The sequence below is a fragment of the Mesocricetus auratus genome, unplaced genomic scaffold, assembly GCF_017639785.1.
Source record: "Mesocricetus auratus isolate SY011 unplaced genomic scaffold, BCM_Maur_2.0 Super-Scaffold_100010, whole genome shotgun sequence".
NCBI classification, from domain to species: Eukaryota; Metazoa; Chordata; class Mammalia; order Rodentia; family Cricetidae; genus Mesocricetus; species Mesocricetus auratus.
The window spans coordinates 61,767,437-61,794,773 of record NW_024429194.1 but is presented as its reverse complement, the minus strand read 5'-3'; the positions used below and the strand labels follow the sequence as shown (position 1 = coordinate 61,794,773).

The 27,337-nt window shown below is 36.5% G+C and overlaps 1 protein-coding gene across 3 annotated transcripts in view; it reads left to right on the top strand.

Moving 5' to 3' along the window:
- The window catches only part of Tpp2 (tripeptidyl peptidase 2), a 65,652-nt gene extending 40,118 nt beyond the window's left edge, over window positions 1-25,534 (top strand). The window contains exons 23-30 of one of the 3 annotated variants that reach the window (XM_040753690.1): window positions 119-197; window positions 2,131-2,169; window positions 7,048-7,199; window positions 13,017-13,113; window positions 14,285-14,415; window positions 21,842-22,049; window positions 23,896-24,015; window positions 24,633-25,534. In XM_040753690.1, the coding sequence (XP_040609624.1) occupies window positions 119-197; window positions 2,131-2,169; window positions 7,048-7,199; window positions 13,017-13,113; window positions 14,285-14,415; window positions 21,842-22,049; window positions 23,896-24,015; window positions 24,633-24,722 (916 nt within the window). In that variant the 3' untranslated portion in view covers window positions 24,723-25,534. Of the gene's footprint in view, window positions 1-118; window positions 198-2,130; window positions 2,170-7,047; window positions 7,200-13,016; window positions 13,114-14,284; window positions 14,427-21,841; window positions 22,050-23,895; window positions 24,016-24,632 lie in introns of those variants that run through there. The other 2 variants (XM_040753691.1, XM_040753692.1) reach the window with 2 other exon arrangements.
- The last annotated feature ends 1,803 nt before the right edge of the window (window positions 25,535-27,337 follow it).

Here is a 27,337-nt window from a genome sequence, read left to right as displayed (position 1 = left end):
TTGAAAATTTGAACATGGGAAATATTTCATTATGGAATTATTTTGATGGTTTTCCTCTAAGTATTTTTGTGAAACTTTTTCTTTTGTTACTCTTTTCCCTTTCTAATTCTCTCATTAGAATACCTAAGGGGGCAGGACCCGGATGCTACCTTGCAGGCTCCTTGACATTGTCAAAGACTGAGCTTGGAAAGAAAGCTGTAAGTACTAGTGTCTTACACTAAAAGTACCTGTTTAAAATATTCTGTCCCTTTGAAGATGGGATTTTAATGTGTGGTTCAGATGGGTAAAAGAGACACCAGGGAGGGCACAGGGTAATTGTTTTTTTTCTTTTTCTTAAGCTATTAGTGAAGGTGAATTAATATTTGGTGTCTTTTTTAATGTGTCATTGAAAAATATTTTATGTTTTCTTCCACAAGCCTATACCTCATGTCCTGAACCTATCCCGACTTAGTACCTAATCTTCCTGAGATCCAGATTATAATTGGCTGAAATAAATGTAAAATTATAGCATACCCTACAATTTGGTCAATGTATTATAGAGATTACAATAAGTCAGAGTCTCCTTAACTGTTTATAAAAACCAATCTGAAGAATTTTTACTAATGGATATTGGCTTTCACATTTGTGAAAACTTGTTGAGATCTTGATAATTCTATGGGTAGATGTAAGATGTTTCTTTTGATATTGTGTTTTTTACTTTCAAAAAGATGTTTTTTTGTTTCTAATTTAGAGATAACTGCTATTAAAGCCTTATAGGCATTTGTTTCAGGTTTTTCCATCTGTTTTCATTACAGATTTGTTACATAGAATGATGTTTATGTGGATCTGTCACCCTTTATGACCCGTAGGTCATTTTATTTTAAAACAGAGTTATCATTCTTACATCTTTGCATTTCTCATTAGCATTAGTTCATACAAAACTATGCGAGGCTGTTTTAACCTGATACTGGGATCTATAAATGCTGTTATCAGAATGATCTCATCTCATTTATCTTGAAATGTATTTTTATTGCTTGTCATTGTTCCATCAAGGCCATATATTCACAGCTATTGAAGTATAATTTGGGGAGTTTGTGCTTAGAAAAAAGTTGTTTACCTTAACATTTCTCAGGATGCATTTCAGTGTGTACTTCTTACACATACATACCTCAGTGTCATTTGAAGTAAATCAGCACTTGATACTGGACTTTGGTCTTGAACTGATTCAAGAAATCCTGATAACTAGGCGTTGTGGTTAATCCCAACACTCAGGAGGCAGAGGCAGGTGGAGCTCTAAATTCTAGGCCAGCCTGGTCTACCAAGTGAGTTCCAGGACAACCAGGACTGCACAGAAAAACCCTGTCTTGACAAAAGAAAAAAAAATGCTCAGATTTATGTAGATAGCTCCTTCTGTGGAACTGCAACTGAATATTTCACCTAGATGATAGATGACTCATCTCACTTCTCATGAAAAATATAACAGAAAAGTATTATTGACAATTCAGAAAATAGTACTTCCTGACTGTACTGTTAGAGAAAAATTTGAAATTATAAGTGCATGGAATTGGCTTTACCTAGCTAACTATAGTTAGAAAGGTCATTTATAAGAAAATAGCAATAATCTAAAGTTACTGAGTTAGTATAATTGCCACTGAGTTTTTCATTTAAACTTTCCTCAGCAGTTTTACACTTTGTTTTGGTAGTTGGAAAGGAAGTGTGATTTTACTTCACTTTGCCTTTCATTGTAACCCTGAGTGTTGTGGGTTTTTGTTTTGTTTTTAAAGAATGACATAGGCTTATGTGATGGTCATGACCTGTATACAGTCAGATTCTGCAGACTGTCAGCTAAACTTAAGTGTTTTTTAAAATGTTTTAATGCTAATGGAGTTTGATCGCTAATTTTTTAAAAAATAAAACGCTGAAAAGAAGGTTTGCCTTAAAATGGCATATTTGAGTGCATTTTTATTTTTAAATTGGTATGGCGGTGCTGCTTTCTTTAAAGCATGCCATTTTGGTCACAGATCTGACCCTTCTGAGTACTGTGACACATACAGATAAAATGTTAGATTGGAAGAAAGTTAGGCAGAGGTGGTGTCTCCATCCTGTGTAGATTATGCATGTTTTCTTACAGAATGTCGTTCTAACTCCCAGGGGCAGTCTGCAGCAAAACGACAAGGAAAATTTAAAAAGGTACTGATCGTCAGTTCTTAAAAAACGATGTCTTAGAGCCTTATTTACATAGTAGTTAAACTTTTTTTTCTCTCACTATTATAAATCTTTATTTTTAAAGAATCTCTCCCTTAGTTTCCTTCCTATACATTCTGCAGTATAGTTCTGTGAGTTAATACCTACAAGCAGAATTGGCATATTGCCTTTCTATAAAAGGTTTTTCAAACCATAACCCCTATTTTTCTAATGGTATGAACAATTTTTATTGCTTCTCGTTTCTTGCTATAGATGTCAAGTTGAAAAGTTTAAAGTTTTGCATCTCCAAAACCATAAAGAGATGAATATGATACTACAGCAGTAGAGACCAAAGTAATTAATTATTTTAAAATCTAGGGCTGGCAAAATAGTTCAGTAGGTAAAGGTACCTACTGACAAGTCTGACAACCTGAATCTGATCTCTTGAATTCATATGATGTGTACCATGGCACTTGCCTGTATATACACACACAAACACAAACATAAGAAAAATGTAAAAAATATATTAAAGTCTACAAGCTATTTTTAAAAAGATGGTTTTGCTGGTTAACTAGTTCTTGTTCTTATATCTATTCTAGTTATAGAAGGACAGATACAAAAAGGAGTGGTGGAAATAACAAATAAGAATGTCTAGCTAAAAGCAGAGTCTAATAAAAATGCAGACAGATTTGATGCTCTGAATGGTTCTATTTGGTTTGTTTTAGCATGTGAGAGTAGTCTGTATTGACTGTTGGAGCCACATTCAACTTAAAGATCTCTATTCCAAGTACAGAGAAAGGGACACTTTTGAGGAAGAACCACTGACATCATTAGCATTTCAGCGGTCTCTTTATGTAAGAAATATTGCTGTGAGAATCAGTTATGTTTCAAAGTACTGAAATGTCTTCCAGAATGTCGTTATTGCATATTGATATGATAAGCCCTGGTGAACCATGAAGAATCTTCTAGTTAAGGACCTGAAGACCAGTATTTCTCAAGTGGATGTTTTGACCCATTTGGGTACCATCTAAACATGTTTAATGGATCATAACCCAGCATGTAAAAATCTTATTTTATGTATTGATGTGTGTTTCTTTGAGTTGCCATGAAGATAGCTTGTAAAGTTTCCTAGGAACTCAGTAAAATAGTAAGGATATATCAACAGGAGTTTGAGCATTGCTTTTCTTCCACTTTTATTTTTTAGTTGGTCTGCAAAGTTTTGTTGGTCTATGATTGTGTAAGGTATGACAGGTAATACTGAAGAATGAAATTATTACTACTGGAGACGGAACAAAGCTTGTGTAACAAATTTGGAAACTAGAGTTACTTCTGTCCATTCCTACCTATCAATACAAGTACATGGCACATTATAGCTCTTGTATAAAAACCAAACATAAAGTTACAAAAAGAAATTCTTACACATATAATGTAATATAATTAGATACTTATAATAAATGACATCAATGATATTAGTCTTTAAAATAGTTGAACTTGTATAAAGCATTTAATTTAATAACTAAGTGAATGCATTAAGCACACAAAAAAATTGGGCCTTTTTAACCAAGTGTTATGCTGCTCACTGAGCAGTTATTGGTTTTATAGGTAACATTAAGTTTCTGAAAAATATTCTTCAGTTTGAACACTATTGAAATACTTTAAGAATTCCTTATAAAGTTTTTTCAACTTTAATACTAACTTTCTCCGATTGAGAACTCTTTATAACTTCTACTATGAATATTCTTCTTAACTATCCTTTTTAAAACATCATCACAATTATTCATGATTTAAGGTACAAAATCATTACTATTACATTTGCCCTACATCAGTCCCTTATGGAAGTGAGTTGGAAAAAAATGCTTATTAAAAAGTGCATGATCATAGTGACACAAATTAAAACAATCTCATTTTCCTTTTGATTAGGATTTTGAAGTACTGCATTTATAATTTTAATAATAGAAAATTCTTGTCATGAAGTATTCTGTGGGGTTTTACTAACATTTTAATTGTACTATTTATTAATTTTTTTCTAAAATCATAAACTTTCTACTCTTATTTTTAGTGATTGTCTAAGTTTTCTATAATAGGGATTCTTATTTTTATAGGTATCGTTTGTTGTATATTAACATATACTCATTAAATTCTATTTTCTGTCTTCTGTACTAAAATAGCAATAGAAAACACCTTATCTTTGAAATTCAGAGGTGAAATTGCCTTCTAAAACAGGTTTTTCCCAGTTTCTAGCCTGGGAAGCTAAAGGGATACACATTGTTGTTAGAATGAATCAGACTGTCAGGCAAGTGGTGATCTACAATCTGTGTAACACAAAGAAGAACTTGATTTTATGAAGAACTTGATTCCAAAGGCAGTATAACCATATTTACATAAGTAAATATTGGAAACTTCTTTTTTCCTTCTTAGATAGTTGTGCTAAACACACATTATTGAAGTTGTTTCAGTGAGAATTTGATGCTAGGGTTGGCTCTTGTTTTTCAAATACAATTTTGCTTTATCCAGGGCAATGCCCACCCAGGAAACTGACCTTCAAGCAGTGGAAAAGAAACCTGAGTATGATGGAGTGTGCCCACAATTCCAGCATTGTCTGGGATTGAGTGGAAGGACTCTGAGACAAAATCATGAGTTCAGAGCCAGCCTGGTTCCCATTACAAGACTGGTCTCAAAAATGAAAATCAGGGGTAGTGTTGGGGGAAAAGGATGGATAGTTTGCAGGGTTCTAAATGAGCAAGCCCAACTGTAGATCTTATGTGAGCCCCTGTACCTGGGCTCTGGCTCCTGTAACTCAGAAAATATAACAGATGGCTGCAAATGGTTTCCTATGGCTTCCTCCTTTCTGTTTTTCTGTGCTTTAAATGAGTCATGAAGAGATAGTGGTTGATATTTTATGCTGAAGGGACAGTAGAGCTACAGCAGTAATTCCTCATGCATTATTGTATCACTGTATACCCCAGAATTCTGAGTGTCAGAATGTTGTTTAAATGGATGTGTACATTATATATATATATATATATATATATATATATATATATATATATATATATAAATCCTATTTGGCTCATGTTATTTCTGAATTTATGTGAGAGGGTAGTATATGTATTTCTGATAAGATAAATTTTTTCAATGTTAGAAACTTAAGATGAGTGTAAATATTAACTTAGCAGCAGTTTAATATAAACCTGAAAATAGAATTTGAAAAGTGGACTTGGTAAATAATGACTAAGTTTAGTCATTTGGTTGCATTTCCCAATCAGTGTGTTTCTATAGGCTAGATTTATATATCATGGATAAACTTAAGCTGTATTTCTCTGCTATCTTCAAAGTAGAACTTTCTCAAAGAACTGTAGTCTTATTTCCCTGTTCTCTGTCTCTTCTTTGATATTTGTCCAAGGACACTACTGTTGCCAAGATTATCAACCGGCTCCTTGCAGCCAAGTTTTCTGGTCAATCCCTTCTCTATCTGGATTAGCAGTTGATCAATCCATCCTTTTTTAAAATTCACTTAGTTATTATTCTGTGTGGGAAATGGTTGGTGGGTGGGTATGGGGGCGGGGTGTAGACATTTAGCGGCAGTCAGTTCTCTCCTTCCACAGGGTGGGCCCAGAAATCAAATCCAGGTCATCATGCTCAGCAACAAGCCCCTTCACTGTCTCAGTCATCTTGCCACCCCTGCTATTTCATTCTTCATGGTCTTTCTCAAGGTTTTCAAAATCCCAAATTCCTTTTGTTTGTCCCAGTCTTAGAGCATCTTTGGACCAGATCTACTCTCTTCCAGTCTCTTTTCCCTGATGGTTTTTCCATGTCTTGACTTTAAGCACTATTGGGAAACATTGTCTCTGCCTTCAAAGAATATCTCAAATCTATTTGTTTTCTCTTGTTTCCACAGCCTGTTATTTAGTTCCACACAATGTAGGGATTCCTAGGTTTGTCTTCTGACTTTTTTACTTCTAGTTTTCCCTTCTATGGTCTGTTCCCAAGACTTACATCAAGAGTTATAGAAATAAAAATAGAAGCCCAAACTTTAATACATCAAGTCACTAAAAAACAGCCTTTAACCACTGCCTTGCTCAAGGTATTTGATAAACTTGTTTATATATGTAAAATAGTATCTGTATTTTTTGCCATGTTCCACCAAGCTCTACTCATGGTTGAACCCCCACTTTATCAGTTTACATAACTGCTTCCACATACTGGTTCAGAATTTTGTTACTTGGTCAAATGCTAATTCTTTGGGTAAAGGGTACTTCTCTCTGTAGTTAGGCTATTCATATTCATTCATGTTTGTCATGTAGATTCACTGACTTTTCCATAACTGCTTTGTTTGCATGGTTTCCCTGTCTTACCCAATAGTCACTCTGTCCTTTTATTGTTTCATTTTGTATGTGTCATACGTCACTATCAGAAGCTACTTGTGTGTTTATTGTCTGACTAACTCTAGGTAGAACATGTATTTAGAGAGAAGGAATGGTGCTTGTCTGCTCTGCCCTCTTACTAGGAAAAAAATGTATTTTGTCTTTTTAGCTTTAACTTGTTTACTCCTCTGTTCAGATTTAATTGTGAAAGGACAGGATACACTGTCCTTATTGCGTCAAGTGCAACTAAGAATGCTAAAGACACTCAGAAAAAAAGTTCTTACCTCTTTTATTTTAAAGGGATGGATAAAAGCTTCAGTGCTTTTAAAGTTTGGGGTGGGGGTGGAAATCATGTAATTGTGGATTGGTATTTTTTATGATTTTTGATCCTTCAGATCTGGAATACGGTGTAATACAACTCAAGCACAACCCATATTACAATATTCTCAGCTATTACAATGATTTTAAAGTGTGTGAAATTAAGCATATGAACCTCTAAGGCTTTCTTTCACCTTCCTAGGATGTGATCCCTGTTCATTACTATCTAATTCCTCCACCAACAAAGACTAAGAATGGCAGCAAAGATAAAGAAAAAGATTCAGAAAAGGAGAAAGATTTGAAAGAAGAGTTTACTGAAGCGTTACGAGATCTTAAAATTCAGTGGATGACAAAGTAGGTTGTTTTCAGTTGATTCCAAACCTCCAAGTCTTTCTCAACTAATACTTTTGTGTGTATATGTTTAGACTTTAAACTGTTGACTGGATGATAGGATTGCAGGTTTGTTAAACTTTTTCCTAAATTTATAATTGTAGTTTTGACAATAAAATATGTTATTTTTTTTATTTTAATTTGCTCCTGAAAAGAATTTTATTGGAGAGCATAAAAAAAGAAAATAACTTTTTCTTCTCTCCAAAAATCACCATTGCCTTTGTTATCTGTTCTCTCTGAGCATGTAGCAGTCTAAATGATTATGTGTCTTACTTTTCCAGTTCATTTTGTTGTTGGGCACTTCCTGTGTCACTTAATAGTTTAAAGTTCCATTTTTAGTGACTATAATTTATTGTCCTATGAATGCAGTATATTTAATAATTTCTTTAGAATATATGCTTATAGATCTCTATAACTTTGTGATTACCCTTTTGATACATACAGTTTTAACTTTGTTATCTTAACTGTTTGGTTTTAATTTTTTGAGACAGTGTTTCATTTATCCCAGGCTGGTCTCAGTTCTCCAGTTGGGCAAGAATGCCCTTGAATTCCTGATCATCTTGCCTCCACCTCCCAAAGGCTAGAATAATAGTCTTATACCAGCACACTCAGACTAGTAGAGACATTTTTAAGATTTCCGTCAGATAAGTTATTTTGATATGTTTCTCAAATTGGTTTCTGCTGTGAGTGTAATATCTAGACATGAAGGGAAAAGCTGCTGTTGTTAGCAGTTGACCTGTTTTGATCTTAGCTATTGTTTCAGCTGAACATTCCCTTTGCCCGTTCTTCATTAGAATGCTAGACTTTTTAACATGAAAGCTTATCACTGATTTCTCCCAGTTTATTCTTTGGCTTTTAGCTTACTTTATTCTGTGTGGTTAAATCATTTGTTTTCTTTCCAGTCCTTCTTTGACTGCTGATTTTCTAGAGGTGTCCTCATTAGCAGAAATTTTGTATAGATCCTTGTGGATATGTGGCCTGAGACGGAACAAAAGCCTTTATAATGTGAATAGAATTCACAAGGGTTAAATCATTATGTCTGTCCTTGGCCAATTTAGGATGTTATAACTATCACACAATACAATTTCTTCACAATTGCAAATATCAGTACCTCTTATGAGAGACTGAAAAGCCCGTTCTTTAGTCTGAACCTGGTGAAAATTTTTGTTTAAAATAACAAAAGGCTCAAAACCTCTGGAAGTGGTTCTAAAGGCAAATGCAAACTGAGAAGCTTCTAATCAATAATATTTGTAAAATATGGTAGGTGGGAAGGATAGCTCAATAAAGTACTTACTTCACATGCATGAGAAACCTGAGTTTAGTCCTCAGAACCCACATCAAAAAAACAAACAAACAAACAAACAAAAAGCAGGCATGGTGCCACATGCTTGAGGAGGTGAGACAGATGTGTTCATGGGTCTTACCAGCCAGATGACCTAGCCTAATCAGCAAGTTTCAAATTCAGTGAGAGACTATGCCTAAGAAATAACTCTAAGATTGAACTGTGGCTCTTCAAACACATGTACACTCACACTTTTGTAAGGAAAGTGCCTTACCTCCCAGTAAGAGAAAATCGCTGTACCATTCCTTATCCTGCACATATTCTTATTGATTGCTGTTCCATCTCGTGTGCCCTCCCTCCACTAAAAGTCCTCAGTTCAAGGACGGCAGAGCAAACTCAGGAGTTAAAAGCATGAACCCAAATGTGAATCCCAACGTCCGTGATGGATAGCTCACAACTACCTGGAACTCCAACTCTAGGGTATTTCTATTTATTTAACACCCTCTTCTGGTCTCTGGGCACCTGAGTACAAGTGGCAGACAGCCACACAAATACTTACTCACCCATAAATAAAAACTTTAAAATTAAAGAGGTCTCATCTGTGAAGATGGTGTGGATGTCACTTAGAGAAAAGCATGCTGTTTTCCTGCCACCTCTTCCAGAACACAGGCTTAAAATTATGTTGGTGGAATAGCACAGACAGACACTGAGAGCAACAATTAATAAATAGGACCTCCTGAACCTGAGAAGCTTCTGTAAAGCAAAGGACAAGGCTAACAAGACAAAACATCTCCCTACAGAATGGGAAAAGATCTTCACCAACCCCACATCTGATAGAGGGCTGATCTCCAAAATATGCAAAGAACTCAAGAAGCTAGACATAAAACTGCCAAATAATTCAATTCAAAATGGGGTACAGATCTAAATAGAGAATTCTGAACAGAAGAATTTCAAATGGCCAAAAGACACTTAAGGAAATGCCCAACATCCTTAATCATCAGGGAAATGCAAATCAAAACCATTCTGAGATTCCATCTTACACTGATCAGAATGGCTAAGATCAAAAATACTGATGACAGCTTGTAGTGGAGAGGATGTGGAGTCAGGGGAATACTCCTCCACTGCTGGTGGGAGTGCAAACTTGTACAGCTGTTGTGGAAATAAGTATAGCAATTTCTCAGAAAAATAGGAATCAATCTACCTTAAGACCCTGAAATACCACATTTGGGCATATACCCAAAGGAAGCATACTCACACCAAAAGGACATTTGCTCAACTATGTTCATAGCAACATTATATTTAATAGCCAGAACTGGGAAGCAACCTAGATGCCCCTCAACTAAAGAATGGATAGAGAAAATATAGTATATTTACAAAGTGGAGTACTAGTCAGCTATAAGAAGCAATGACATCTTTTAATTTGCAGGCAAATAGACAGAAATAGAAAAAATCCTAAATGAGGTAACCCAGACCCAGAAAGACAAATATAATGTGTACTCACTGAGAAGTGAATACCAGACATAAAGTATAACCAACCTACACTCCATAGCCCCAGAGAAGCTAGATCCGTCTTCCAGAAACAAATGGAAACATTTGCGGAGATCTACAACAAACCATTGGACCAAGCTCCTTGAGTGCAATCAAAGTGAGGGAGGAGCAATATTATGAACAAAGGAGTCAAGACCATGATGGGGAAACCCACAGAATCAGCTGACCCGAGTTAGTGAGATATCACTGACTCCAAACTGGGGGACTGGCATAGGACCAAACTAGGCTACCTGAATACAGGTGACAGTGGTGTGGCTTAGGCAGTATATGGGGCCACTAGCAGTGGGATCGAGATCTAACTATAATGCATAAACTGACTTTATGGAGCATATTCTCAATGGAGAGATACCTTGCTCAGGAGCAGCTGCTTGGTTCTGCCTCAGGTGATGGGACAGCCTTAGTTGACTTTTTAGGGGTGGCCTTACCCTCTGAGGAGCAGATGGAAGGTGGGGTGGGGCAGGAAAAGAGGAGGGGGGAATGGAATTGGTATGTAAAAAATAAATTTTAAAAAATTATGGTGAAACAGAAAAGTTCTAAGAGATGACAGTGCCTAATGTCTCCAAAGAACTCATTTGAGTCAAAGGATCCATAAATTTAAACCCAGGTCTTCTCCAAAACAGTGAAGGAAGATAGTGGGGTTAAACAATGTAACAGATCCTCAGAAAAATGTGGGGCCTCAGAGTATTCTAAAATACGTGTAGTGGTGTACTGAGAGAAGGAGAGAAAGCTGAGTAAATGGTTGAAATAATGCCTAAAAACCCTCCAGTTTATTGAGAAACAAGTTTGTGCGTCCAGGTTGCTTAGTGAACTCTGAAAACAGTAAAGGCAAAGACATGTTCTAACAGAGCTGTCATTTATCCACCACATAGGATTTCAATCAGCCACAGATGGCATTCACAACAGTGACCCCGTGAGATTATTAGATCTGAGTCCTGAAGACATTTAGAGTCCCCGAAATGCTCAAGTGCCTATGGTGGTCTGGCATTAAGCTGCAGCATAGCTACTGTGAAAGCATAACGCATAAATTATGTATTCCACATATTACTTAGCAAATGACCATGCTACCAGTTTAAGTATGTGTTATCATGTATATATTATACTATGCTTGCCGTTTCTGTAACAGTCAGAAGCCTCATACATCTCCTCTTTATAATGTCTCAGGAGTGCCTCAGAGGCCACATTGATTGATTAGCCTATTCTTTCTAGATTCATGTATGTCTACAGAATGATGAAACCCCTTGACAACAGATTTTTCTGAAATTGTTTTCATCAGTAAGGTAACACAATGGCAAGTTCCTATATTGCCCCACAATTTTGCTTCCATACATACTGAAGAAAAAAAATATATATATGCATATAGAAACTTGTACATAGAAATTTCAGAAGTATTATCCATTGTCAAAGTGTAGAAATAACCTGCGTTTATTAGATGGTGAATGATAAATTATATCCATCCATACAAGAGCACTATTCAGACATTAAAAAAGGTCTGTTACATGTTACAACTTAAAAATATTATGCTAAATGAAAGTAGCTAATCACAAAAGACCACCTCTTAGAGAACTCTATAGTGACGGAAGTAAATTAGTGATTGCTTACGGTTAGGAAATGCAGAGTTTCTTTGAAGGTTTTGATAACTAGATAGTTTAGGTTCTTTTTGTTTGGGGAAATGTTTTTAAGTTAACTGTGTGTGTGTGTGTGTGTGTGTGTGTTTTGTGTGTGTGTTTTCTAAATCCATTGAAATATCCAGCTAATACAGATTAGTTATGTACATGAGTGAAGAGGACAGCAGACATGGGTCCTAGAAATTGTTCTCAGGTTTGTATTTAAAATGTGAATTTGCAGTCTGGTGGAACATGTAAGATTTAATGTAACTGATGCAAATGGTATTAGAGAACTAAGCATAACATTCACAAAGCCAGATGCATATGGCTGTTCAGAAACAAAAGGAGGAAAAGAATTTGTAGAGGTCTCTTGTTCTCTTCATGGAAACTTGAAATAATTCTTGGGCGGGGGGATGGAGGCAACTATAATTAAGCTGTAATTGACTTAAATATAAAGTGAAAATACTGGTTTTCCTTTTGGATAATTGTTGGGGGAAGAAAAGAAGAAAGCAGGCTTTGATTTGTTCTTTGTACTTCGTTGGAGGGTTTAAGTTTTGTTAGAGTAAATTAAATGGACTTAAATGAAACATTTCACTATAAAAATTCTCATTAATCTTTTTTTCATATTCTGTGAAATTCTGAATATTTTAAATGAATCTCCTGATATAATTTGTCTGTAGTGCTAATTACTTATTTACCACTTGGGTGTTAATTTGGATTGTTTTTTGCTTGATAGATATAATCTGGAAGAATTGGCATAGTTTTATGCAGGTTCCCCATTTAGGAGCATAGAGTATATCTTCATTTAAGATTTTAGAATTTTCATTAAACTTTGGACTTTTCTAGATAGTTCCAGAGCTTTTTTATGAAGTATGTTTTTACTTCTTTTTAAGAGAAATCTTGTCCTCATTTTTAGTAAGTCCAGGTATAACTAGTGTGTACACAAGCCATTCAGGCTTTATTTTATAAAGACATTATATTTAGCTACATGTATATTTATGTGTGGAAGTGGATTTGTGCAAGAGTGTAGTAGTGCCCATGGTGACCAGAAGGTGTTGTGTGTCTGGGAGCTGGTATTGCATGGTGTTAGAAGCTGAAGTGAGGTCCTCTGCAAGAGCAGTATGAGTTCTTAACAACTGAGCCTTATCTCCAACCCATGTTGATGTCTATTTTCATCTGGACATTTTATTAGAATTCTTAAGTAATTTTCAGATAGGTATATTACCTGTAACTAATACTTATTAATAATTACAAATATTCTAATGACTAGGACTGTGAAGCAATATTTTAAATTCTTTTTAACAGAAACTTGATTTTAATTAAAAATCACTAATTTGTCTCTCTTAGGCTTGATTCTAGTGACATTTACAATGAATTGAAAGAAACATACCCTGCTTACCTTCCTCTGTATGTTGCACGACTTCACCAACTGGATGCTGAAAAGGTTGAATATACTCATTTTTTAAAATAATTTGTATTTTGTGTAATAGTAACTGAAGTTTTATTTTTGAGTAAAGGTGCGTCTCTCTGTCTTCCTTTCCTGTCTACTGGAAATCAGTCTCCTGCAATTGGATATGTTGTTAAGATAGTTATAAGAGTTGGCCACTACTGAGTTTAGTATTAATAATAAAGGCAGTATGTATGTGTAGAAACCATGAGACTTGATTGGTTAGTAAAATTGTAATACAGAAAAAAGCATAACATCTGATTTTCGGTCTTAATCTAAAGGATGAGTTGTCCGGGACAGCTGGAAAGCTAAATACCTCAGCAACTACTTTGCTAACAAAGATTTTATAGTAATTCCAGATTGTCTAACATGGACATGGGCCATCTGTTATTACTGTTAATGGCAGTAGAAACATGCCAGCTATGGTCAATTAAAACTCATGAAGGTTTGGCGTGAACTAGAGTAGAGTATTTAATGGAGGCCTCTCAAAAACAGTTTGACAAAAGAGAAAACAACTTCTAAGTAAACCATCCAAGGTGATCATAGTTAGAATCTTGATTATAATCTTTGTTCACTCTTTTTTTGTGTATATGTATATTATTTATTTATTATGTATACAGTCTTCTGTCTGTGTGCCAGTAAAAGGTACCAGATCTCATTCAAAGTGGTTGGGAACCACCATGTGGTTGCTGGGAATTGAACTCAGGACCTCTGGAAGAACAGTCAGGGCTCTTAACCTCTGAGCCATCTCTCCAGCCTGATTTTTGTTCACTCTTATCTTTCTCATTTAAGTGATTATTTAGAAAGAATTTGCTTATGAATGAGGGTTTAGGGATTTTTTTCTGTTTTTTCATGTGGCATAGGATAAACTAGAGATCGCTATCTCTAAAAATCAATGGTATGATATAAAGGAATTTTCCTTGCTTAAAAACCCCACATTTTGGTGAACTTTATGTGTTTGTTTTATTTTCAGTTTTGAACTATAGAGTGTAAGTTAGGAATTGTCACATCTGAATCCATTTTCCAGGCATACAGGAATTGTAAAAGTCAGATTAAAAGATAGCACAGAGCTCTAGCCCTACAAGCCCCTTATAGTTTCATGGCTGGGACAGTAGAAATGAAAATGCTTTAACACACTAACTGATATACTCCTTTATTTCCTACCCAGGAACGAATGAAAAGACTTAATGAAATCGTCGATGCTGCCAATGCTGTCATTTCTCACATCGATCAAACTGCTCTAGCAGTTTACATTGCAATAAAGACTGACCCCAGGCCTGATGCAGCTACTATAAAAAAGTACCTAACCAGTAAATAATCTTTCTTGCATCTCATTTCTTAGTTATTTGCTTAAAAATTGGGACTAGTGTTGAGGATTTTTTTATTCTGTTGTAACATACATACAATCAGGATTGACAGTTTTTTCAAACTCCCGAAAAAATTTTATAATAATTTCCTTCAGGCTGTTAAAACACAACCCGAAAAATAGTTTGCCTTCATCACCACTAGGTACTGTCTAGGTAGACTATCTTCATAGTTTTGGTCAAGCGGTGCCACCCCTTCGAGGTTATATGAACTAGGTAGGTAGAGAAAATGTTACCTCATGAATTCACTTGTAAGTTATTTACTGACCAATGGTATGAAAAACGTAGAATCTAGTATGTAATGCCTTGTGAAGTAGTAAAATGAGCTTGAAGATTTTTGTCAACTTGCGTTTTATGGAGGACATTTGTCATTAATATTGGAGAGACGTGCAGAGGATCATTTACAGTTTGATTTTTATAAAGCTTGACGCTCTGTGTGCATGGAGGGGCTGCTGTGATTCAGCCTTTTCATTCCTCTGTGAACTCCCACCATCACTTGGTACTGACTCTCCCAGAATCGTGCTTTTCTTATATGGTTTTATTTCAACACAGCGGGCTCATGAACCTGGGAGGTTATAAATATCCTAATTGTTTCCTATTTGTAGCTAGCAAACCAGAACTATTTTGACTACCTAAAAGAACTATAATTTTCTTTAAAATTGTCATCAGTCATTGTGTTTTTCTACATAACATATTGGATGCAAAACTGCTAGAACTCTGGGAATTACATTTTATAGTCAGTAGTTTTGTTACAGGGTTTTAGGAATCATCATGAAAGCAGTAGTTTTCAAGTGGAATAAAATTTATTAAAATAAGTAGGTAGTTCATGGTTAGTAGTACCCTATCATATTTTCTAGTGGTATGATTTTTTAAAACATTGGCTGCTATTTTAGTAGTACTAGAAAGTGTATTGCTATTCATTAAATGATGATTATGTACAGGGAATTTTGGGTACTTTAAATGCATGGTCTCATTTGTCTTTAGTCTTGCAGACACTGTAAAATAGAATCATTTCTGCCTAACTCTTAGAAGAGAGGAAAGTGAAGCTTACAGAGGATGAATGGCTTGCCTATAGTGCTGTGCTAGGAAATGGAAAAAGCAGCATTCATACCAAGGTCTGCCTCCAAAGCCTGTGGTTTCTTTTTGTTTTGTTTTTTGTTTTTGAGACAGGGCTTCTCTGTGTAGCCCAGGCTGGCCTTGAACTCAGAGATACCTGCCTCTGCTTTCCAAGTGCTAGAATCAAAGGTGGGTGTTCACCACCACTGCCTGGCTTTGTGGGGGAGGGGGATGCTGAGACAGGGTTTCTCTGTATGTTGCTGAAACTATTCTGGAACTGACTTTGCCTATCAGGCTGGCCTCGAACTCACAGGCCTGCCTCTGCCTCCTGAGTGCTGGGATTAAAGGCGTGTTTACCACTGCCCACTGCCCTTTTCTTGAGATGATGAACAGGACTAATTTTTATCTCAAAGGGAAACATATAAGCTACCTCGTTGTGCTGCTTGTGTCTGTGCCCCTTGAGTGTTGAGACTCCCTTCTCCGGGGCTGACCTTCCTGAAAAAACACTACTTTCTCTGTCTCTCTATCTTTCATAACTGTACCCACTGAAAAGACACAGCCTTGCATATTGCTGCTTCTGTCTAGACCCTGGCTTGTTGTCAGGCTAGTTTGCATTGCAGTTCTACTTCCTTAAAACCAGTGTTTGTCTCTTTTCCATGCAAAGTTGCTTTTTTTTAAGTCACTTTTATAAAAAAGGAAAAAAAAAAAAAGATGGCAAGATGACTTGCCTGTATTCCCAGCATGAAGAGGCAGAGGCACATGAATCTCTCTGAATTAAGACTGGCCAGGTCTATATAGTGAGACCCTGTCTCGAAAGAGAGAGGCAGAGGCAGAATTGCTATCTTATTGTCTTGAAAATGATACTGGCATTTTCTAGGTAATATGATAAGAATTTTAGTTTCTTGTTTAGGCATTAAAATACAGGATTGAAATCATTCCTAAAATGTAACTATTATGACTACAATGGAATAACCAGTTTTCATTCAGAAAGATATTTGTTGAGTAAGTATATGTAAGTTATCATTAAGAAGAACTTTAAGAAAGTAACAGGACTTTCCAATTTAAAAAACTTAATCTAATGCAAAAGATTGTTGGAAGATGTAGCTGGATGTCTTTAGTCCCAGCACTCAAGAGGCAGAGGCAGTTGGATCACTTGTGAGTTCAAGGCAAACCTGGTCTATATAGTGTAACCGTGTCTCAAAAAACAATAACAAAACCAAAAATTATCAGGTAGAATGAGATACAGTAAATATTTTTAACATTTTAAAAGCCTGAAGGAAGAAAGCTTAACTGTATTCTGAATGGGCAGAGCTTCATAGTTTAACAAGGTGTTCAACCTGAACAGATTATTACTAAGGTAGGAGAGACAGATTATTTCCATATGCAGGAAATTTAGATTATTGCATCAAAAGATGCTGAAACTTTCAGAAAAGAATCCTGCTGGTAACTTAATCCATTCCTGGCAAGTATGGAGCGCCTATGGTCAGTACCAGCTTCCTTCTGAATTCTGCACATTCCACCATCCCCCACCACCACCACCAGTCACCCCCCACCCCACCCCCAAAGCCTTCCTAGATAGTTGGAACCAGTCATTTGGGTTTGGCATGGGTGATGACAACTGCCCTCATGATTCAGTCTGTTCCAGAGCAGTTGTCTCCTTCGCAAGCTGGGGTTAATGGTTGTAACCCTTAGAGCTGCCCTAAAGCAAGAAAGCATGGGACCAGGCATCTAAAAAGTGATGGGAGAACCATGCAGTAAATGGACAGGAAAGTAGATGCCTCAACAGGGCACTCATCATTCTGCAGTAGCTAAAGCAGAATCCAGGCACTTCCTTTTTTTTCTATTTTTTTAATTTAAATTAGAATCAAGCTTGTTTTATATGTCAATCCTAGTTCCCTCTCTCTCCCCTCCTCCCCTGCCCCCCACTAACCTCCATCGCATCCTCTTTCTGCCTGCAGAAAGGGTGGGACCTTCCATAGGGGATCTTAAAAGTCTGTCATATCCTTTGGAGCAGGGTCTAGCCAGCCAGTGCCATGCGTCCCCCCCCCCTCATTTCTTAGGCTGAGAGAGTATCCCTCTATGTGGAATGGGCTCCCAGAGTCCTTTTGTGTGCTTCAGATACATACTGATCCACTGCCAGAGGCCCCATAAATTGCCGAGGTCTCCTTACTGACACCCACATTCAAGGGGTCTGGATCAGTCCTATGCTGGTTTCCCAGCTATCATTCTGGGGTCCATGTGCTCTCCCTTGTTCATGTTATCTGCTTCTGTGGGTTTCACCAACCTGGTCTTGACCCCTTTGCTCATTATTCTTCCCTCTCTACAACTGGATTCCATTTCATTTCAGTGTTTAGCTGTGGGTGTCTACTTCTGCTTCCATCAGCTACTGGATGAATGCTCTAAGATGGCGTATAAGATAGTCATCAACCTCATTATATGGAAAGGGCATTTAAGGTAGCCTCTCCACTATTGCTTAGATTGTTAGTTGGTGTTATCTGTGTAGATCTCTGAACATTTCCCAAGTGCCAGATTTCTCTTTAAACCTAGAATGACTCCCTCTATTCTTCCCCTGACTCAACCTTCCTGCTCCCTCATGTCCTCCTCTTCCCTCCTCTTCTCCCTTTCTCTTTCTCCTAGTTCCCTCTCCCTTACCCCCATGATCCCAACTTGCTCAGATCTTGTCCCTTTCCCCTTCTCTGGGGGACTATGTATGTCTCTCTTAGGGTCCTCCTTGTTTCCTAGCTTCCCTGGCAGTGTGGATTGTAGGCTGGTAATTCTTTGCTCTATTTCTAAAATCCATATATGAGTGAGTACATACCATGTTTGCCTTTCTGTGACTGGGTTACCTCACTCAGAATAGTTTCTTCTAGTTCCATCCAGTTCCTTCAAATTTCAAGATTCCATTATTTTTTTTTCTACTGAGTAGTACTCCATTGTGTAAATGTACCACAGTTTCTCTCTCCGTTCTTCAGCTGAGGAGCATCTAGGTTCTGGCTATTACAAATAATGCTGCTATGAACATAGTGGAACAGATGTCCTTGCTGTATCTTTTGGGTATACGCCTAAGAGTGGAATTGCGGGGTCTTGTGGTAGACTGATTCCCTTTTTCCTGAGGAATCGCCATACTGATTTCCAACGTGACTGTAAAAGTCGGCACTTCCACTATCAGTGGAGGAGTGTTCCCCTTTTTCCACATCCTCTCCAGCATAAATTGTCATTGGTGTTTTTGATTTTAGCCATTCTGACAAGAGTAAGAAGGTATCTCACAGTTGTTTTGATTTGCATTGCCTTGATGGCTAAGAATGTTAAGCACTTTCTTAAGTGTCTATCAGCTATTTTAGACTCCTCTATTGAGAATTCTCTATTTAGTTCTGTACTCCACTTTTTAATTAAATCCTTTGGTGTTTTGGAGACTAGCTTCTTAAGTTCTTTGTAAATTTTGGAGATCAGCCCTCTGTCAGATGTGGGGTTGTTGAAGATCTTTTCCTATTCTGTGGACTGCGTTTTTGTCTTGTTGACTGTGTCCTTTGCCTTACAGAAGCTTCTCAGTTTCAGGAGGTCCTATTTGTTAATTGTTGATCTCAGTGTCTGTACTACTGGTGTTATGTTCAGAAAGTGGTTTCCTGTACCATTTTGTTCAAGGGTAGTTCCCACTTTCTCTTCTAAGAGGTTCAGTGTGGCTGGATTTATGTTGATGTCTTTGATCCATTTGGACTTAGGTTTTGTGCATGGTGATAGATACAAATCTATCTGCAGTCTTCAACATGCCAGTATCCAGTTATGCCAGCACCATTTTTTGAAGGTGCTTTCTATTTTTTCATTGTATAATTTTAGCTTCTTGGTCAAAAATCAGGTGTTCATAGGTGTGTGGGTTAATATCAGGGTTTTCAATTCGATTCCATTGGTCTACCTGTCTGTTTTTGTGCCAATACCAAGCTGTTTTCAGGACTATAGCTTTATAATAGAGCTTGAAGTCAAGGATGGTGATTGCCTATGGAAGTTCCTTTATTGTATAGGGTTGTTTTGGGTATCCTGGGTCTTTTGTTTTTCTATATAAAGTTTATCATTTATCTTTCAAGTTCTGTGAAGAATTGTGCCAGTATTTTGATGGGGATTGCGTTGAATTTGTAGATTGTTTTTAACAAGATTGCCAATTTTACTGTGTTGATCCTACCAATCTAAGAGCGTGGGAGATCTTTTCATTTTCTGGTATCTTCTTTGATTTCTTTCTTTAAAGGCTCAAAGTTCTTGCTGTACAGGTCTTTCACCTGTTTGGCTAGCACTGCCACATAGAGAAAGAAGGTTACTTCTTTAAAACTTCAATGCTCTTGATGAGTAGTGGAATTCAGGTCATCCTGAAGCCCAGACAGGAGATTAGCGAAGCACTCTCTGAAGTCAGAAGATTATAAAGATTAGATTAAATTGAGAAGAGCCCCAAAGCCTGCAATGTGAAGTTTATGCTAAGAAACTCCTTAAAATATTTAAAGCTAGAAGAACCATATTTGTGTTTTGGCATAATATACTAAGGGAGGAAGATGTGTGAGATACCAAATTAATGAGTCTTGCCAAGCATTATGTGATTAAAGGAAAAGATGAGTGAGGTGTCCTATGGCCCATCAAAATCTACGTGTATTTATGTGTCAAGGTACAGGCCAAGTACTGAATTTGGTGAATAAAGCTGTTTACACAAAGAATATAGAATAAGCAAGTGACCTGAACTTGAGGGGTGGGAAGAGAGCTCTGGTTCAGAATGACAATTGACAGTGGTAAAAGAAGTAGATGGGAATGTGGACAGTGAGTACTCTGGTCCAGGTCAAGCCCTCCCTTCCCATTCTTGTAGCTCTCTGGAATGCAGCTATCTATCAAGCAATAGGACAGTTAGACATATGTTTGTGTGACTTGTGATTGTTCATCAGTTCAGAAATAAAAAAGAAACTATATTGTTCTTGGTAATAAACTAAGGTGTATTATAGGCATAGCTTCATTTTCAGTTCAGATGATGTTGAAGATACCTTCTTAGATGATCTCACAGCATCAAATGGACTTAGAAGCCTCTGAGAACATGCTAGTGTGGAACAGTATGTTAGCACCTGCATTTTATGCCCCCTTTATTCTTCCAGGGAGCTGTTCAAGTTAGTAATTCCCTTTCAGTTTGCAGAGCTAATAGCCCCAGAGGCCCAAGTTGTTAAATTGGTAATTATTTCCTGATTCTTGTCAGTCCCAGTAGATTTTAAACATTACACATTTTACTATGGGTCCTTCAGAATTAAATAGATTATCTTCTTGTTAAACAGATTATCTCATAGCCAAATTACCTTGTAGTTATTGTCTCCGCACTTTTAAGCCTTTATTGTTTTCGTACAATGGCATGAATTGGATATAATGCCTCAAATAAACTAAGTAACCTTCTGTGGAGTTGAGGTTACAAGTGCTGCACTGTAATGGATGACTATGCCAGCATGGACCTACGCACCGCAAAACTTACTTAGAAAAACCATAGATGACTTCCCAGAACAAGACAATTCACTCTAGAAACTGAGCATAATTGTAGAGCCAGACTGCTAAGCTTAGAATCCTACATCTATTACTCCTAACTGGAGGTCCTGATCAAGTCCTTTGAGCTTCAGTTTCCACCTGTGCAAAATAGGAGTGTCTTATTCATGGAATTGGTTTTGGGTTTATCTTGTGTTGTGTATGGCTGTATACATGCCATGATGTACCTGTGGAGGTCAGGGGATAATCTCCTCTACTGTGTTGGTTCCCATATTAGCAAATTAGCAAGCACAGTTACTGAGCCATCTTACTGGCTCCATAGAAGTGTTTTGACTATAAATGAATTCCTATGCTAAAGTAGGTATTGGTGCATTCAAAGTAAACGTGATATTTGCTTGAGTTTTGTAGTCATGAACATTATATATCAGTCAACCTTGTCTTTCTGTATATTATATAGAAATGAATATGTAATTACTATATATCTTAGTGTAAAGACTTAAAAAATACTGCCCTTATTAAAAGTTGTATAGCTGACAGAACAACTACTGAGTAATCTTTCAACTCTGTTGCTGTGGCATTCTGCTTCAACTAAGTATAGTTACCCTAGCTGATTTCATCTGTGTGTACTGCAGTAGCTTATGATGCTTACTAATAAGTTTCTCATTTGATGTGTAACACAATGTATATACATAGATGTACAAAATTCATGCATGCTAGTCTTAGAGAAAAAGAATGCATGCACTTCAAATGCATTTCCATCCCTTAGAAAACCTTTAGCTGACATATGAAAAAATAATTTATTTCCTCTCCAGTGATATGGACAAGCAGAAATCTACACTGGTAGATGCCCTGTGCAGGAAAGGATGTGCTCTGGCAGACCATCTTCTTCACACACAGCCTCATGATGGGGCAGCAGCTGGAGATGCAGAAGGGAAGGAAGAGGAAGGAGAAAGTACCTTGGACTCTCTGTCAGAAACCTTTTGGGAAACTATAAAGTGGACAGATCTTTTTGACACTAAGGTAACTTGCCCACCTGCTGTTGGTACAGCTCTTGGGGGTAATCTCTCGGGCCTGCTTGTCTTCTGCCTGCCAAAAAGGAAGAAGATAAGGCTCCACTTTGGAGTAGATGCATTTAACCCAAGTACCTTGCATTTATCCTACCTGAGTTAAAGTGTTTAACGATCATTTCAAGGACATTTGTAGTAGCCTTTTAAGACGGTTAAATATGAAGCCAAAAAAATCTTACCATCTGGAAATTGTCTTTTCTTTCTTCCTGCATATTTTTATGCTAATTTTCAAGGTGAAATATGCTCTTTAGTTGTTTAGATATCACTTCGTTTTCCTCAAAACTCTAACTTCTACTTATCTCAGTTTTTAGAGACCAGTTTGGAAAAGCAAAGTTGATTTTTTTTTTTTTTTTTAGATTTTTGGTTCTAAAAAAAATATGTTAAACTGCTTTTGTCTCAGTAGAGATTATATAACTATATGCTTTTATTAATCTTCCTTGAGTAGAAAAAGTAGATGAATTCTCCTCACCCAGAAAACACCATTGTAATATTAATCATTGGTTCTCAAGATTAGCCATGGTAATTTTTAATTTAAAAAAAAAAGCAACTAAAACTAGGAAAACTTCTTCCTGTGTGGTTCCAGTTCTCCTTAGAACAGAAGGCTTCAGTTGTATTCAAGAAGCTAAAGCAGGCAGAATTTTGCAGGGGATAAGCATTAGGACCTGAAATTGAGTTTGACTCCTGACTTTGCCATTTTTGTCGGTGACCTTAGGCAAGTTATTGAACATTGGTGCCTATTTCTTTCCTCTTAAGTAAGACCAATGTCTACGTACCCATGGGTGTTGAGTAAGTATTAAGTTCATGGAAAGTCCTCAGTGGTATCGCTGTTAACTATTAACTGTTATTGGAGGTCTGCTGTGTGGTCAACACCACTTCCTGCAGAAAACATGAAGATAACAAGAATCTAGTCTCTCTCTTTGAGAAATGTAACAGGGTGATAACTCTTGTCATCATAACAGTGAGATTGTTACATATACTTCTGTCTTCACGGTGACACTGCTGACCAGGGACATTGATGAGAATACTGGCCTGTTTATGCTGTTGATTGGAATTTTTCTAATACTTGGGTTGGCCTTAAAGAACAAATCAGGGTAACAGGATCTCTTTCTTTGAGAATGGTTCCCACACTCCACAGTTCAAGCAAAATGTAGAAACAGCTTGACAGATCAGCTTACAGAAGAAACATGTTTATATAAAACTTACCCTTTATAATTTTAGTGATTTGTAGTGGCTATTTTTAGTTATATTCTTTGTTTTCCGTAATATAGTAACTGTGGTTTATTTTGCACAAAGAAATTATTTAAAGTGGGTTTTAGTAGCTTATAACTTCTTATCATTTACTTCCTATACTCTTTTATGTAATTACTTGCCCTTAAAAGACACACACACACCCCCATATAACCTATTCCACTTCAAAGCTATAGACTTCAGGGGCTGAGAAGATGGCTCAGTCAGTAAATTGCATGCCACACAAGTATGATATGAGGACCTGAATTCAATCCTTGACACCCTTGGCACCAATGTAAAAAAAAAGCCAAGCACCATAACATGCATCCTTAATTCCAGAGCTGGTGTGGCAGAAGCAGGATAGTCTGTGGGCCCAGCAATCTGGCTAAATCAGCCTTAACAAGATACAGAGAAATTGAGAAAGATATGCCATGTTGAGCTCTGACCTCTACATGCCCATGTATACCTACACACACAGAAAGCTATACTTCTTTGAAAGCTTTATTTCATTGCTAAAGCTATATGCCTTAAAATATAATACTCCATTGATAATTTTTATTTTTGTTTTATAGGTTCTGACATTTGCATACAAGCATGCATTAGTAAATAAGATGTATGGGAGAGGCCTTAAGTTTGCAACTAAACTTGTAGAAGAAAAACCAACAAAGGAAAACTGGAAAAATTGTATTCAAGTAAGTGATCACTGGTTGCCATCCAAATTTCTAAACTGTTCTCACTGCTGTTCAGAGATCTATCAGCCTTTAATGTTTTCAGCAAGGTCAAAAATGAATAAATTACTCTCATTAGTTAGAAGACAATGTTTTCTTTTGGAAGGAAGCATTCCTTCTCAGTGTGTGTTGGCTTGATTCTAAGATGGCTTGATTTGTGGAGTTTATATTTAAATTTTTGTCTAAGATGATTTCCATCTTCGTAAGTTTATCATATCAGACCAGTTGGAACTTTCTTCATGAATTAGGTTGAGATATGAAGAGAATTTATTTTAATGTCAACTTGTTTTCTATCTGCCTTAGTCAGTCAGTCCAAATGGTAAGAGAGTTTAAGTCCTTTGGATATTGACTAGGTTAAAAGAACTCTTTCTAGAGTTCTTGTCATTGTTTCTATGTTCTTTTGCTCCTGAAAAGGACTGCTTATTAGGAAGGACAGCAGTGGGTGGATGCATTAAAGGATGATAGGCGATAGAAGGGAGGTTCTCTGTGTGTGTTGCTACTGTATTATTACTAAATTATTCTGAATTTTAGTCTTTGAACTGCCATCTCCTTCTCCTTTATAATACTCTGTTTTATTATAGCTGATGAAATTACTTGGATGGACCCATTGTGCATCTTTTACTGAAAACTGGCTCCCCATCATGTATCCTCCTGATTATTGTGTATTCTAAAATAAGAACCAAGACTTTAAATTTCCAAAAAGAAAATTTTATAGTGAACAAATGTGTGGCAGTTTTAGTCTAACTAATGCATGTTTTCATCCACTATCCAATACTGATCATTAAAACTATGTGTATTTATCAGAGAACTCACTGGCGTGTGGCTTAATACATGTAAATCTAGACCTCTGACATCAAGCTGTTTCCCTACTGCCTACCACACTTGGCAAGGGCAGGGCCTGTCCTACCTGCCAGCCCCAGCACTATGAGTTGGGTGCAGCTGCTCACATGCATGAGAGGTTTTCATCTGTGAATTTTAACTGTAAAACTATAAAATCCTGTTTTTTATTCTATAAATCAAAAGGGTTAAAACATGCTCAACTTTTGCCAATTATATAAAGGCCTTAAAAAAAGCTGCATTAGGGGTAGCTAAATTATTTATTTGACTAAAAATTAAGAGAACTTCATTTCTAGACTTTTTTTTCTAATGAGAAACTCAATTAAAGGGAGGCAGGGTGGCATTAACACATGGCAGCTGAGGGAGGACACCTGTTACAGAAATCTTCACCAAGGAGTCATAACAGATAAGTTGTTTTTTCAGCATCCTCAAGTACACAGCGTCAGAATGCGTTAAAATTTCATGTGTCAGTGTCAGACAACTGAATCTATCAGGTATTGTAAAGATACACACAGTATGTTCATAACCTTGAAATCATGTAAACCACATGAATAAATGTGCAAAACCACAGGCACAGTATACCGTTTGCACTCTGATACCTTAATTTTTTTATAAATAATAAAAGTAAATATTGAAGCTCCTTAAAGTCGGTCTTAATTTTTTTTTTATAAATCATGTTGGTGTAGAACAGTTTATTAACTCTATTGGCCAAAATATAAGGTAATGTATGTTATAATTTTTCTTACAGGTTCACAATTATTTGTATCTATTTCCAATGCCTATCCTGTGTATGTTTAACTTTTTTACTTTTATCTTTTTGTCTAGCATCTCTGGCTCCATAAAATAGACAGAAATAGATTATATTAAAAAGTCTGTAGTTAATCTAATAGAAAAGTGTGTGTGTTTACGCATGTGTTATGTCATCCTTTGGGTTACTGCTATAAAAAAACCTACTAGTTAATCCAGCCTGTCATTTGTAACTGTTTTTCTTTTATCTGATAAAAATATTAGAGCCTTATGAGAAAATACAAATATGCTTTAAAACATTTTTCATGCAGTTTCTGCAAAATCTAGAGTCTAACATCCATCTATGGATAGCCACATGCATGACCTCTCACATCATTACATGTATTCTCACCTGTATACATGCAGGCACTTACATCCAGTCTTAGCTCAGTAACAGAATTGAAAGGCTCTGAAAGATGAGGGCAAATTGTCTTACCAGCTAGGTCTTGCCTCTACCTCAGGCAGGAGTTATTGGTAAAGTTCTGTAGCTGGGAGAGTCAAGGTGCTGCCATGTCAACTATTGTTTTTGTCTGGATTATACTGTGCTTCTTAAGAACATATGAACTCATGAACTCAAGTAAACTCTAGATTAGAACATGTCCTCAAACCAAAAAAAAAAACTAAGAAAAGATGCAAAGATGAGGTGGTGACGGAAGGTCATTGTAGCAGGTGCTTACACTCTTCTCACTGGAAGCAACTGAAGAAAACGGGAAAGATAATATAGGAAATCAAAACAGCGTTAAGATATCAACTACATCTAGCCAGTCCAGTATTATTAGACCTGATAATTGTGTTTTTGCAATGTTCTGCAGAATTGTAGGATTTATAGAGAAAACTAGACTGAGAATATTTCATTTTTGTTTTTATTAAGTATTTCAACTATATGAAGAAAAACAAAATTTATTGAAAACCAAATATGATATATATGATATGTATTACATATACATGTATATATGTATATACACGCACATTGTATAATGTAACCTGCAAAACTTCCTATGTGACCAACAATTTTCAGCACATAAAATTGGTCTCATTTTTACTCATACAATAAAATGAGGTAGAGAGGAGGCTTCCAAATCAGTCTCCAAGTTATCATTGATGGAACCAGAGTTCAAATGTGTTTTGGTTCCAATTACTGTCTAATTTCTGTTGAGCAAAAGTGAATGGTGAAGTGAACACTTGACTGAGTTAAAGATCAGAGACTGAAACCCAACTGAGCAGAGGTCTATTGGAGGTGCCCCTGGAAATAATGAAATTTCCAAATTAATGGATTTGTTTTCTGTTGCCAAGAGCATTAAGAACTCACTAGCTGCCCACCCCAAAGTGCTCTTGAGATTGGTAAGCATGGAACCATGTCATTATTATCAGTAAGTGAAAGTAAGCATAGTAGTTCTGATATCAGGCTCAAGTTAATCCCAGCATGTATTCATACATCTACAGATGTGGATGTATCCTTGTTCTCAATGTTTGAGCTGTAAACTAATGCATCATTAGCAGGATGCCTACCTCAAAATACTGATGTAGTAATTTAATGGATTTGTTACTTTGTAGATGGAGGTTTCTGTTTTGCTTGGTCTCACAGCTGTTTAATCCCAAATAAATATACAAAGGCTTATATAATTATTAAAAAAAGGAAAGATAACATCTTAAAGAAACATTA